The following is a 13,808-nucleotide window of genomic DNA, read 5'->3' on the forward strand; positions in this document are numbered from 1 at the left end:
GAGGCCTCCCCTCATCCCTGACAGTGGGCCACCGTCACCAAGTTGGGGAGAGAGGGGACAGGAGGCTGGAGGGAATGCCGCGAGAGTCCTTCCCAGGAGGGGCTCCGAAGCAGGACAAGCAGGACGAGCTGGTGTCACTTTGTCAGGTGAACGGAAAAGGCGCCCTCATCCCCACTGGGATGGGCCCTGTCCTGGCAGCCCCTCCTTCTCGGAGGCAGGTTCTGTGTGACACACACGGGCCAGGCCAGAGCTGAGCCACAGCCACATCTGCCCCCCTGCCCACGCTGGGGCCTGGCCCACACAACACAAGCCCCCTGTGCTGCATGAAGCACCCCCCACCCCTGCAGTGACGGCCCTGTCACCGGCCCGGCTGCCACACCAGCTCCGGGACCCTTAAACCAGAAGGTCCCCCCCTCCCCCTGCCCACACTCTCTCCTCCGACGCTGCCCAGGCAAGATGGCCAAACACCTCTGCCTTCCTTGCCTGCCCACCTTTCTTCCCACCCCTGCCTTCACCACTAGGCGTGCCATCCCTTCTAGAACCTTCCACGGAGCCCCGAGGGAGGATCTGGAGCACTCTGGGCCCCCGCCGCCCCGGCTGGCACATCCGCGTGCAGGTTCAGCTGCCGGCACGCTGATGGACAAGACACCAGGATGCACACGTGAGTGGGCAGTCCCAGTGCGGTGTGCGAGAAAACACGCAGGGAACACGCCAGGCACACATGCACACACACACACACACGCTCTGACACGGCTCATTCGGCCGAAGCCTGGAGACCTGAGCAGCGGCCCCGGCAGATGCGGGGAGTGAGGCAGCAACCAGGCCAGGCTGGGGCTCTGCACGTGACACCGACCGACGACCTCGCTCACCCTGGCGGGACGAGTGGGGCACGGGGTGCGGGGCAGGCACCAGCAGGACCGAGCCGCCAGGGGAGGCTGGGCGCATCCGAGACCCCCAACAGCCCACAGGTGGCCTCATGGGAGCCCCTCTCGGGAAGGAGTCTCGTGTCTTCCAATGACTCCCCCACGGCCAACACAACGGTGCCAGCCCCGCGGTCATCATGAAAGGAGAGGAACGCGGTTCTCCACTGAGGACAAGTGGCCAGGTGCCTGGTGTCACCAAGTGGGACCATTAAAACCATCTTGCCACAGAATGAGCTATAAGCACGTGAAAATCACCACTTTCCATCCAAGCCTCTCTCGTGCACAGTCCCATCACCTGGAATTAACCAGGTGGCACCAGACGAGAAAGGGACATCGGCAGGGAGGGGGACAGCGGAGAGAGCTGGGGACTGTGCCCGAGAGAGCCACGGCCGACGTCACCGACACAGAGAGCCCCGCGGCAGGACATGACCTTTACTTGGGGAGGAGCCCCTTTGAGGATGGAGGGAGGTCCTGCCTCTCCTGCCTAGAAACACAGGGTGCACAGGATCCCCCACCATCCCACAGAGACGCTGGCTTCAGGCCAAGACGGGACACGTCCTCGGGAGACCCCTCGGGCAGCAAGGCTGACCCCTGCCCGAGCTCCTTCGCCTTATGTCTGCAACCCAGGAGAGCATCCGGGGTGAAGGCTCACTCCCCGTTCCCCTGACGCAGGAAGACCAAGGACAGGTCTTCTGCAGCCAGCGACGGGACAAGAGGGACTTCTTTGCAGTTCCAGAACACTTTCCCGCGCTCAGATTTGGATCCGGTGTGTCTGACATTCTGAGAATTCACTTGAAATTGAAAAAGGACGTCCCAGCTAGCTGGGGCCTGGGGGCAGACGGGTCTCTCCCACCCCTGTCCCTGCCCCACCCACCCAGCCACCCTGCAGCCTGCCCACGGGACAGCCCCCCTCAAATGGGTCTGGGGTCTCTCAGACTGGAGGAAAAGACCAAGCATGAGGACCCCCAGGCAGCCCATATTAACCTTCAAAAGCAGAGTTGTGGGGTCACAAGAACAGGCAGGAGGCAGTGTGCTGGGGGAGCCACGGGGCCGGTGGCAGTGGCCACGCCCCCCTTCGTGGCCTGGAAGCTCCTTGCCTTTCCCTAAGACCCCAGCATTCCTCGGCTTGTGGCCACATCGCCCCAACCTCTGCTCTGTCGTCTCGTCTCCTTGCTCCGCTCCCACCCTCCTGCCCCCCTCTTTTCCTTACGATATAATCACATCTATAACAACCTGATTGCACCTGCAGAGAACCCCTTCCCTGTCACATTAGGGCCAGGAGCCAGGAGGGGGGTGTAGCTTTTGGGGGCCCCCTGTCAGCCCACCACCCCGGCCAGCGCCTTGGGCATCCACGGGGTGTCAGGTGCCGTGCAGTGAGTAGGCTCACGGTGACTCTGCCCAGCAGGGGACCCTTCCCAGCTACAGAAGAAGAGACAGAGGCCCCAAGAGCATCCCTGCGTAAGGCCACTGGGCGAGCAGGTGGCTGGCAGAGGTGACCTTCGTGGGCTGGGGGTTCCTTGGCCTCACCTGCCGGCTTCAGTAACAGGGAGAGTTCTGCCCTTTGCCCTTTCCTCTGCCCCCCATGCGGTGATGACCCCCCACGGGACGTTCCTCACTCTGGATGGCCAGCTCTGGCTGTGACAAGGCCCTGCACGCGCCCCCCCACCCCACCCCAACCTCACTTCTGGTCCTCCGGCCGGCCCCAGGGTGGGGCCCTCAGATTAAGTCCCCTATTCATCAGCCTCTGAGAAGTATAATCGGGGCTTTTACGGAAAATCAGCTCATTATGCAAAGTGCAACGGCTGTAAAAATGATCATTTTTCTAAAGGAGCACGCTGGGCTCCTATCCAGCCACGAAACAAACGGGGAAGACGCTCTTCAGGGCTGCGGGCTTGGTGGCTGGCTTTTCAAAAAGGGAAAGGGTCTGGCCAAGCCGAAACCTCAGGAAATGAGTAACGCTGTGAAATTGCTCCTAAATTCACAGGAGCTGCAGAGCACTGGTGGTTCCCAGAATCCCCAGTCACCTGTGGGAATCCCAGCCTGTGCGGGGGACTCGGCGTGCTGTGCCCAGGCAGCCCCACCGTCCCGGGGCCACGAGGGCAGGAGGGCGCGCAGGTGAGAGGCGGGAGCTCTCTCTGCAGAGGGTGCCGGTCCACGGAGGTGGGCGGGGGGGAGGCCCTGACCTTTCTTGCGCTGCAAATGCCTCCCCCCTACCCCTCACTTCCTCCTCCTCCCGGTGCCCTGAAGGGTTAACTCGGCCTCGGGCTCTGGAGGCACGGGCACGGAGAGCCTGGAAGGCAGCAGGGCGGCCCGTCCAGGGCAAAGCCAGGCGGGTCCGCGTGCCCCCGGATGTAACCGGGCTCCAAATGGACACAGAGAAGAGATCAGGCTCTAGCCTTCCGTCAACGAGCAAATGACGCGACCAAGTGCAGCTGCACGGACGTCACTCGCGCCCACGTGGGCACGCAGACACGCGTCCAGGCGAGAAACACACTGGAAGTGCGACAGCAACACCCGTGGCGGCTCGGGCTAGCGGGAGGGCCGCCAGCGGGAGAGCCGACGGACGATCGTTTCCAGAAAAAAGCCAAAACACCAAACCTACGTGCTCCTTCCTATCCAGAAATACCACACGTACTCTGAGTTAGCGGTTTTGAACTGTCCCTGCTGCGGACCTCACAGAAGCGCCCCTGAATACCAGCGGGTGATGCTGGGGGGGGCGGGGGGGGCGTCCAGGTGTCACTGGTGTCCCAGGGTGTGAGCCTTGTCTTATGGCATTACCCTAAACGTGTTATAGATGCCCTTTTGTATGCATTCAGCAGAGAGTCTAGAGGCATTTTTGAAGAGCCTATCCTGTCTCTGACTTACAACAAAAAACAAAAACCCCCAGTTCAAAGGACTCTCTCTCTGACAATACAACAAATGACATTCCAGTGATGGGGGGGGCCCTAACCTTTGCATCTGTCCCGGTGACTCTCTGAATCTGTGCAAACAGCCCCACCAAGGGGCGGCCGGGCTGGCCTGGTCCTGGGACCCCAGACTCAGGCCACACAGCTGCTGGGAAGTCCCTCCCGTAGAGACCACCCTCACGATGTCGCTGGCACCCAGGCGTGACCCCACGGCCCTCCACCCTCAGATGGGGCTGTTTCGGGTTCCCAAACCTCTCATCCCCACCCTTTGGGCCCATGTCCTCCAGGGACACTGAGGAAGGGCACGTCCTCTGCTTGTCCCCACCCGACCTGGAACCTGATCCCCATTTAGACGTCTCCCTGACCCCATGCCTGTGGGCCAGAATCTCACTGGGGCTGCCCTCCCCTGTCCCGGCTGCCTGCGTGCCCAGTCCCGTGTCGGGGACCAGAGGCCAAACCGCAGGGGTGACAGGATTCTCTGAGGCTGAGCTTTGAAAGCAGTAAAACCGGGAGTGAGAAGTCCAACCCAGGGACTTGAGGCCCCCCCACCCCGCGGGACGGGTCTCCACCCTCACGGCAGAGCCCCCCCCCCCTGGTTGTGATGCGTGGGGAGTGTGCTTAGGTAGGCAATGATCTGTGAAAGGATTAATTTGCTGATCTTATTACCGAAATCGAAAGGGATTTCGCAGCCATCAGTCGAACACGCATGCAAGATCTCCCTGGTGGGAAGCGGAGGGCCCCCCCCCCACCCCGCCCCCTGCCGCCGCCCCTTCCTGTTGCCAACAGGCGACACGAGACCACGTTGAAAATTCATGATAAGGCCACGGGCTGAGGATATCTGCTGAAAACTCTAATATCTGAGGCCAGGCACGCGGGTGGCGGGGAGGACGAGAGGGCGGCACTCGTCAGCGCCGATGAGCTCACCTGATCCCTTTGTTCTGGGCCACGTGGTGCAGGGAGAGTCTGGACACGGCAGAGATGACCTGGGGAGACCAGAAAGACGCTTCTGTCATTCCACGAGAAACCAGGAAGTCATCGCAGAACCACAACGAAGGGTATTGTGCACAGAGAGCTGTTCACTAAGCACATCTCGTCTTGGCAAAAGAACACTGCCACACACACCGTGTAACGTTTGCAGGCTGGATACCTATGTTGCGTATGGCACAAGATGTGTTGCGCACCAAGGTTCGCCGAGGGCCGTGCGGAGGAGCGGGGCCGGGCTCACCGGTTCCGCCCTCCGGGCGCCAGCTACTAACCCCAGGCAGGGCCGCGTCCTCACCCACACGGGGGGGGGTGGGGGGGGGCTGACCTCGTCGGGGCCGCTGACAGTCCTAACGGGCGTCACGCTTACAAAGTGCTCATCCCATGCTGCTGTTCTGGAAGCTACCGGATGATTCACAGCATGTTCCCAGTAGGTGCTGACCCAGTTCAGAGATTGGGAGAGGTCCAGAGAAGTCAAGCGACTTGCCCGAAGTTACACGGCAGCTTGGGGCGCAGCGCTGACGCGGTGCTCCCTCCCCTTTGGCCCCTCCTCCCTCCATCTGACCTTCTAAACTGATGCCTGGCCCCCTCAAAGGGTCAGGGCGAAAGGAACCAGGCTCAGCCCGCATGAGGGGATCCGAGCGCTATCTCCCCAGACCAACGTGCTTGTCAGGGCAGAGGTTCTCAAGTGCTGAACCATGAGCAGTGGCCGTTCCTTCTTGGCTGCCCCCGGCCACACCCGTCCTGCCCTGTGCCCCAGGCAGCCCCCTCCAGACACATGGGGCCCGCCTGTCCCCCAGCCTCAGAAGCCCCAACACAGTTACACCCAACAGGCAGCAAGCAGGCATGAGGCTCCACAGAGGGTTACGGGGAAACTGAGGCAGAGAGAGGGGAGTGGCCGCCCCGGAGCACAGAGTATAAAACGCATGAGGGGCGCCTGGGTGGCTCAGTTAGGTATCTGACTTCGGCTCAGGTCGTGATTTTGCGGTCTGTGAGTTCGAGCCCTGCGTCAGGGTCTCTGTTCTCAGCACAGAGCCTGCTTGGGATCCTCTGTCTCCCTCTCTCTCTGCCCCTCCCGCTTGTGTGCGCTCTCTCTCACTCTCTCTCTGTCAAAAATAAATAAATGTTTTTAAACAAATAAAAAAAAAACACGGGGCACCTGGGTGGCTCAGTCGGTTAAGCGTCCGACTTCGGCTCAGGTCATGATCTCACGGTTTGTGAGTTCGAGCCCCGCGTCGGGCTCTGTGCGGACAGCTCGGAGCCTGGAGCCTGCTTCGGATTCTGTGTCTCCCCCTCTCTGCCCTCTCCTGCTCACACTGTATCTCTCTCTCAAAAAATAAGTGAACGTTAAAAAAATAAATTGGTTAATTAAAAATAAATAAAATAAAATAAGATAAAATAAAAGTAAAATAAAATAAAACGCATGGAGCTGCTCACGATTCGTTACAGAATTCACGGGGCACCTGCTGTGCCAGACGTCACATGCTGACGAAGCAGACGCAAGCCTGGGCTTTCAGGCTTCCTTGTGTAAGCGTGCATGGGCCCGCCTGTGTGCGTGTGTGTGTGTGTGTGTGTGTGTGTGTGTGTGTGCGCGCGCGCGCGCGTGGGTACAGTCTGTGTGTGTCTGGCGACAGGGCCCATGAACATGGCCCACGATGACCACCGGCTAAAGCCACGCACACCCCTGCCGGCTGCCGGCTGCCCCAGGAAGCGAGCCCATTGGGCCTTTTACGGGCACCGTCCTGGGGAATCCTCACCCTACCCGGCCAGGCCTGCTATGCACATTTGGGAGCCTGGGAAACTGAGGCAAGGTCTCTTGCCTAAAGCCCCCAGCTGAGACGCATTTCACAGACTTGTTTTAGCTGCAATTTTCTGAACGGGAGGGAAAAACCCAAGCCGTACAGAAAGCCCCTTTGCTCAGTCCGCGACCTCGGCCAACGAGGTAAGTGCTGTGAGGGGTCTTCCCGGAGGTGGCCACACTTGAGGGGCCGGGCCGTGGGAGTCAGGAAACTGCAGAACGTCGGGGTCCTTCTGTGCCTCCCCAGAGAGGACTCGGCTGGCCCGGCCACGGCCCCGCGCCCGTGTACTCCAAGGGTATTTCGCGAGTAATGAGCCTCCTGGCTCTGGCTGTTACTCTCAGCTCGTGAGAGCTCCAGGCGTTCAGGGAGAACAAAACGTAAAGCATTATTGCTATGTGCTTACGGTTATTTGCTAGAAGCTAGGAATGAATGGCAGAGCTTGAAGGGCTCGGGGGCACAAGCCACCCGCTCCCAAACCTCCACGGCTGACGTTGTTAATCCTGCCGCACTCCTCCCCAGCCGGCCGGACAGGGGCCAGAGTCCTCCTGGCAGATCCCACGCTCGGCAGCCAACGGTCAGCCCTGGCCCAGGAGACGGAACCTGTCTCCTGACCTGGAGTTAGCACAAAGCCTCTGCCCCATACAGAGGGAGCCCCAGGCGCGGAGGGGCTGCCGCAGGGGAGCCAGCCAAAGCCAGGGGACAGGTCTCTGACGTGTCCACGCGCCCACCGTCCCAGCAGAAGACACAGTGGCTTCTCCGCCCCGAGCCCACAGACACTCTGCTCCAGGCTGGAATCTGTCATCGGCAGTTGTGAGGGACTCGGCTCTGGGTTCCCGTCGAGCCAGGGTCAACATCTCTCCCGGAGGTGCCCTGGTCCTGGGTCTGCCTGGGCTGCGTGCTCCCTGCTGGCATCTGTGCAGAAACAGGAGTGCTTTGCGGGGGGGAGCCCACCGCAGGGACCGCCACTGCAGTGACCGAGGGCAGGGGCTGCCGGGAGCAGGCGTGGGGCCTCCCGAGACAGTCGTGGGGTCAGACGAGGGGTGGCGGCAGCCCCCCGGGGAAAGACAGGGCGCAGGACGCACCTCCCTGCAGGGGAGCAAGGAGCCTGCGTGGGCCCCACAGCGCCCCTGGCCGGCGGCCCCGTCCCGGGACGGAGGGGCTGGGCGATGATCAAACACCTCCCAGCCCACGGCCCCTCCAGCTCTCCTGAAAACGTAAATGTCAAAGGATGACATTTTCCCAACTTTTATCTCCACTTCTCGCCTGCCTCTGTTAATGAATGGAACGGCTTCCCCTCCTCCCCGTCCACAACCAGCTCAAGCCTTTGGGCTCAGCGATCACCGATCACCGACCACTTCACTGGGGCCAAGGAAGGTGTGCCCAGGGCGGGGCAGGGGGTCACAGCAGAAGGACTCGTCCCCAGAGGCCCAGGCCCACTGGGAGGAGCCACATGCGCGGCCAAGGAAGGGGCAAGGGGCGGATGGGGCAGCCCAGGGGACACCGGGCAGAGGTGTGGGGTGTGCACCCGGGGTGGAGGTCTTGGGTCCGTCCCCGCCCAGCCGCGGCCCGCTCTGACCACACGCTCTCCACCAGCTCCACTCTCGGGCTGGACACGTTCCCTGACACCAGCAGCCCACCAGCTTGCTCGCTCACTGGCGGAGTTTCGGAACGCAGACCCGGCACCCCGGGCCCACCTGCGGAGGCTCTGGAACGGAAGAGAGCGGGGCCCAGGAATCTGTTTAGGGCCCCGGGTGGCCCAGATGTGGGGCCGAGGTTGGGCACCCCGGCCCCAGGGACGGGGTCCGACAGGCAGCCCCTGCAGGTCGAGGCCTGCAGAAGGGCAAGGAGAGTGACCCGGGTATCCATCTCCGGACGGCCTGAGAAGCACAGAGCCGCTGAAGGGAATGGACAGTCAAGCAGAGGGGGCAGGAGGGACTTCTGGGGAAAGGACACGTGGTCTGGACCCCGGGAAGCTAAGGGGGGATCTAGGGCAGAGCAGCGTCCAGTGCAGACCTCGCCGAGCCCAGAGTTCCAGAAAGGGGCTCCCAGGACCTCTGCCCCTGGGGGGCCCTCACCTTCCCCCACAAGCAACGGGCTGACGAAGCTCGTCCCGCTAGCCCCTGAGGAACCCCGAACGAGCACCCCAGGCCAGCCTCTGTGCTTCAGCTTATAATCTCGCTCAGGCATGAAGAGGTGGGCAGGCAGCCTGCAAGATGTGTCCCTGAGGGGCACCTGGTTGGGCCTCCAGCAAATCCTTCCAAGAAGGGCGGTGGAAACCATCCAGCTCTCCGGCCAGGAGGAGCAAGTCCGCGCTGCCCTGGTGTCCTTAAGATGACTCTGAGTCCCCGCTCTTTTATGTGTGGAGCCATTTCGTTCCAGAGGTGCCCCTGCAGCAATCTACAAATGCTCCAAAAATCCACCGGCAGCCTGACTTGGCCAACACCAGGCTCGGGGAGAAAAGAAGCCAGACACAGCCGCACAGGGGATTCCGAGCCGCCGTGCAAACTGATGTCGCGGCAGGGAATTTGTTGATATAAAACGTATTCATGAATCCCTTCGGTGAAAGGAACAAGTTGTAAAACATGTACAATCGATAGAGTCTAATTTTTAAAATTATATACTCCTTAAAAAGAGACGGGCGGAAATGCACAACACGTTAGGCAGTGACAGAGTGATTGTGCAGTTTGCTTCCCTGGCTGTAGCTTTATATTTTCCTACAAAGTACAGTGGGGGCAGATGGTATTTAAAAACAACAGTCTGCTGGTGTCCCACCCCGGGTGCAGACCCTCCCTGAATTGTCCTGTCAATAAAACGTGCTATTTAAACCAAAAGGCTCTGACTCTGGACCTGAAGGTGGAAATACGGGCCGGGTTCCCTCTCACTACACCACAGCTATTGCAAACTGGTCGAAAAACACCGCTCTCCACCCCACCCCACCCCCACCCAGAGGGCACAGCAGCAGGGTGTCCACTCAAGCTGCAGCTGATCAGGACCCTCACTGTTGTGAACCTAAGGAGTACTCGACACAGGACCTCCTTGAAATGTATCAGCATGTGGAGCTGCGCCTTTGAACTTTATATTCCAAGTACCTGCACACAGACGTTACCTGGCAAATGTTGATGTGCCTAGATGGATACATGGGTCAATGGAAGGAAGGAAGGAAGGAAGGAAGGAAGGAAGGAAGGAAGGAAGGAAGGAAGGAAGGTTGGAAGGATGGGAGGGAGGAAGGATGGGAGGAAGGATGGGAGGGAGGAAGGATGGATGAATGAACGAATGGGCAGATGGATGGACAGATGGATGGATGATGGATGATGGATGGATGGATGGATGGATGGACGGACGGACAGATGGATGGATGAATGAATGGACGAATGGACAGATGGACATATGGATGGATAGATGGATGGATGGATGGATAGATGGACAGACGGATGGATGGATGAATGAATGGACGAATGGACAGATGGATGGATAGATGGATGGAAAGAAGGGAGGATGCATGGATAGATGGACAGATGGATGGACAGATGGATGGACAGATGGATGGATGATGGATGGATGGATGGATGGACGGACAGACGGATGAATGAATGGACGAATGGACAGATGGACAGATGGATGGATAGATGGATGGATGATGGATGGATGGACGGACAGACAGATGGATGGATGAATGAATGGATGAATGGATAGATGGACAGATGGATAGATGATGGATGGATGGATGGATGGATAGATGGACGGACAGATGGATGAATGAATGGACAAGTGGACAGATGGACAGATGGATGGATAGATGGATGGAAAGAAGGGAGGATGCATGGATAGATGAATGTATTGTAGAAGGACAGACAGATGGGTAGAAGGAAGGAAGGAAGGAAGGAAGGAAGGACGGAAGGAACAACAGAAGGAAAAAGTGAATGACCACATGACAGCGGAAGGCTTATAAGTGGGCCTTCCCCTTATAAGGCTTATAAGTGGGGCCTGCAGCCCCAGTGAGGGGTTTCCACACCACTCTGGTCTGTGAGCTCCTTGAGAGTTGGAGCCAAGCTGGGTTTTCTCAATGATGTAATCCCCACTGTCTTCACAGAGTACACCCACCACGTATAACCCCTGCCAGAGAAACCAGAGGCTTTCCTGCAGTCCTTGTGGATGGCTCAGTAGGGACCCTACTTCTCAGGAGGATCTCCTGGGTTCTTGCCCACCCAAGGCCTCAAATTCACTTCGGACAGAGGCCAGGAGAAGGGGGAGCAGGACGGAGCAGTCAGCTCTTTCTCACATTCCACTGCCTTGTTCACGTTAAAGTCCCACCTGGGGAAATTCTCAAGGCGGCCACAGGGCCACAGGTACCCTGTCGTGCTGAAGGGAACACTGGTCAGCACCCCCTTCCCAGCCCTGCAGCTGAGAGCCTGCCCTGGGGCACAGGACTGTGCTGACATAGCTCGGGGCATTTCATGAAACTTCTGAGCCCCAGGACAGCTCCCCCCATGAGAGACACTAGACTGGACTGATTGCTTGCCCATTTCACAGACAGGAAACCAAGACCCCAAACCAGGGAACTTGCTCAAGCTTACACAGCTGGTCAACAGTGGCTGAGAGAGACACTCCTATTACCCACCCCACTGAACCTCTGAGGGGGAGGGTCCGCAACAAAATGTCTTTCAACCTCCACACTCTCCCCTTTCCCTACAGGTGGCAGAGACCATGGTTCCAAGGGTGCACAGGAACACAACCCGGCGGGCTATGCCCTCTGCTGAGGATGCCCACGGCTACTCCAGCTCTCTTCAGGCCTTCTGGGCACCTGACACAGCTCATGTCCCTCATGAAGCTTTTTCCAAGCTCTTTTGGGGCTAGCATCACATCTGACCTTCAAAACCAGGCTCTGAATTGCTTCTTCACTTCATGGGTGAGAAAAACTGCAGCCCACTACTGAGTTTATATGACGGGCTTGAGACACAGAATGACCTTAGAATGCTCAAAGGATGTCTGGGGATATGGGTGCGGGGATAAATGGATGGGCGCACACACGTAGGGATGGGTGTGTGGGTGAATGGATGGGTAGATGTGTGGATGTGTGGATAGATGGATGGGTGTGTGGGTGAATGGATGGGTGGATGGGTGGATGTGTGGATGTGTGGATAGATGGATGGGTGCGTGGGTGAATGGATGGGTGTGTAGATGAATGGATGGGTGGGTGAATGGGTGAATGGGTGAATGGATGGGTAGATGTGTGGATGTGTGGATAGATGGATGGGTGCATTGGTGAATGGATGGGTGAATGGGTGAATGGGTGGATGTGTGGGTGTGTGGATAGATGGATGGGTGTGTAGATGAATAGATGGGTCTGAGGGTAGATGGATGGGTACATGGGTAGATGTGTGGGTGCATGGATAGACGGATGGGTGCATGGGTGAATGGATGGCTGGATGGGTAGATGGATGGGTCTGGGGATGGATGGGTGGATGAGGATAAACTGGGTATGTGGATGGATGGATGGATGGATGGATGGATGGATGGGTGGACAGACGGGTAGATGGACAGACGGGTAGATGGACAGACAGGATCAGCAGCAAAAGACCCAAAGAGAACCTGCCTCCCTATTCCCACCTCTTAAATGTCAGAACACGAGCTACCACTTCTTGAGCACTTAGTATATACTGTGCACTAAGATATGCACGACACAAACAACATTCCCGTATGTGTTCTTCCCTTCCCCCAACTCCCCATTATTAGAGACAGACCCTGGGGACTGGACTGAATACGGATCTTGTCCCAGGTCACCCAGCAATAAGTGGCCGATTCAGGAACCAAACCTACATCCACATGACCCAAACCTGCCCCTCCACCGCCCCGCCGGAGCCTGCAGCTGGGCACAAGACCTCATACCCCTCCTTTGGGGCCTGGCTGGACACTTGCCAGGCTCTCCTGCGGTTCCCGAGGGCCACGCAGTGGATGGGAGCAGACGTCAAGGGGGCCGCTTGCAGGCCTGGCTCACGAAACCTCCCGCCTCCGGGCAACCTCACAGTGCCCACGTTAAAGGTGGTGAGGCCTCCATCAGCCGGGTCCCTGAAGGTCTTCCTGGGGCAGAGACCACACAGACACACACACACACACGCACGTGTGAACACGCTCTGCCCACCCGGAACTTCCCTGAAGGTTTGCTGTCTCCCGGGCGAGCCTCCACCACACCTCCCTTTTCCACTGGGACTCGAAACGTGAGCCAAGGTTTTCCGTGTTTGTTTTCTGCTTTCAAGTCTTCTATTATCCCGAATGTAGAAGACAGAAGTCCTCCAGGGTATGAGCTCTTTATGTGGAAACGCTGTTTCTCTGCAAGCGTGAGAATCAATACCCCTCGGAATAAAGGCTGACACGCTAACACGTACCATAAAAAAGTAGTTTGCAGAGCTGACAAACGCCTACGCCACGAAACAGGAGAACAGACGCATCACTGCCACGGGAAGGCGATACGAACGGGACGCTCGGGAACCACAGTACGGGGACCGTGTCACGGCTAGCATTCAGCTGGCACTGCGAGGTGGCACCCAGCAAGGCCACCTAGGTTCCCCGAGGTCCTCGATGGAGAAGCACGGGCAGGAAGGATCCAGAAGGACAACAAAGACAGATGCGAGCCGGCCTTTAAGAGGGACCCGGGGCTTCTTCGTGCCGACGACGAGGTGGGCGAGAGCTGGCGGACGTCTGTGCCCGTCACACCCAGCTCGCTCGCAAAGCCCGTACTGGTCAGGAGGGCTTCCTGGCCCCAAGGCACTTGCTGTCATTAGGAGTCAATAAGCAGGAATCGCACAGACCAGGCTCAAGCCCGCAGGCCTTCCTTATCAGCCATTACCACACATCTGGAAACACACGCAGACACGCGCACACACACGGCTCACGGCTCAACGGAGCCAAACGGCAAGACTGCGAACCTCATTTAAACACGTTGCCCCGGAAACTCCCCAATCTGCCTGGGAAATCTGCGGCTAACGCTGCTGCATATGCAGAAGCAAGTTGTCATGAATTGCGTCCCCCCTCCCCCCCCCCCCCGCCACCCCGCTCGGCCCCACCGTCGCCCTTCTGGTTTTTTCTGTGTTCACATGGCCAGCAAGGTCAGAACAAACTCAGCGCTGCTGCCTTCAGGATGAGGAGTGGCCGCTGGGGTGTGATTCGTCACAAACCCCGTAGTCAGGCTTTGCAACACACCC

General features: G+C 58.8%; 1 protein-coding gene across 6 annotated transcripts in view; it reads right to left on the reverse strand.

Moving 5' to 3' along the window:
- Positions 1-13,808, reverse strand: part of VAV2 (vav guanine nucleotide exchange factor 2) — a 165,608-nt gene that overhangs the window by 74,041 nt on the left and 77,759 nt on the right. For all 6 annotated transcript variants that reach the window (XR_006210454.1, XM_042964033.1, XM_042964034.1 and 3 more), the window contains exon 3: positions 4,754-4,812. Coding sequence is in view for 5 of the 6 variants with exons in the window: in XM_042964033.1 (XP_042819967.1) it covers positions 4,754-4,812 (59 nt within the window). In the remaining variant the exon portion in view is untranslated. The remainder of the gene's footprint in view (positions 1-4,753; positions 4,813-13,808) is intronic.

This window comes from Panthera tigris, chromosome D4 (assembly GCF_018350195.1).
Source record: "Panthera tigris isolate Pti1 chromosome D4, P.tigris_Pti1_mat1.1, whole genome shotgun sequence".
NCBI classification, from domain to species: Eukaryota; Metazoa; Chordata; class Mammalia; order Carnivora; family Felidae; genus Panthera; species Panthera tigris.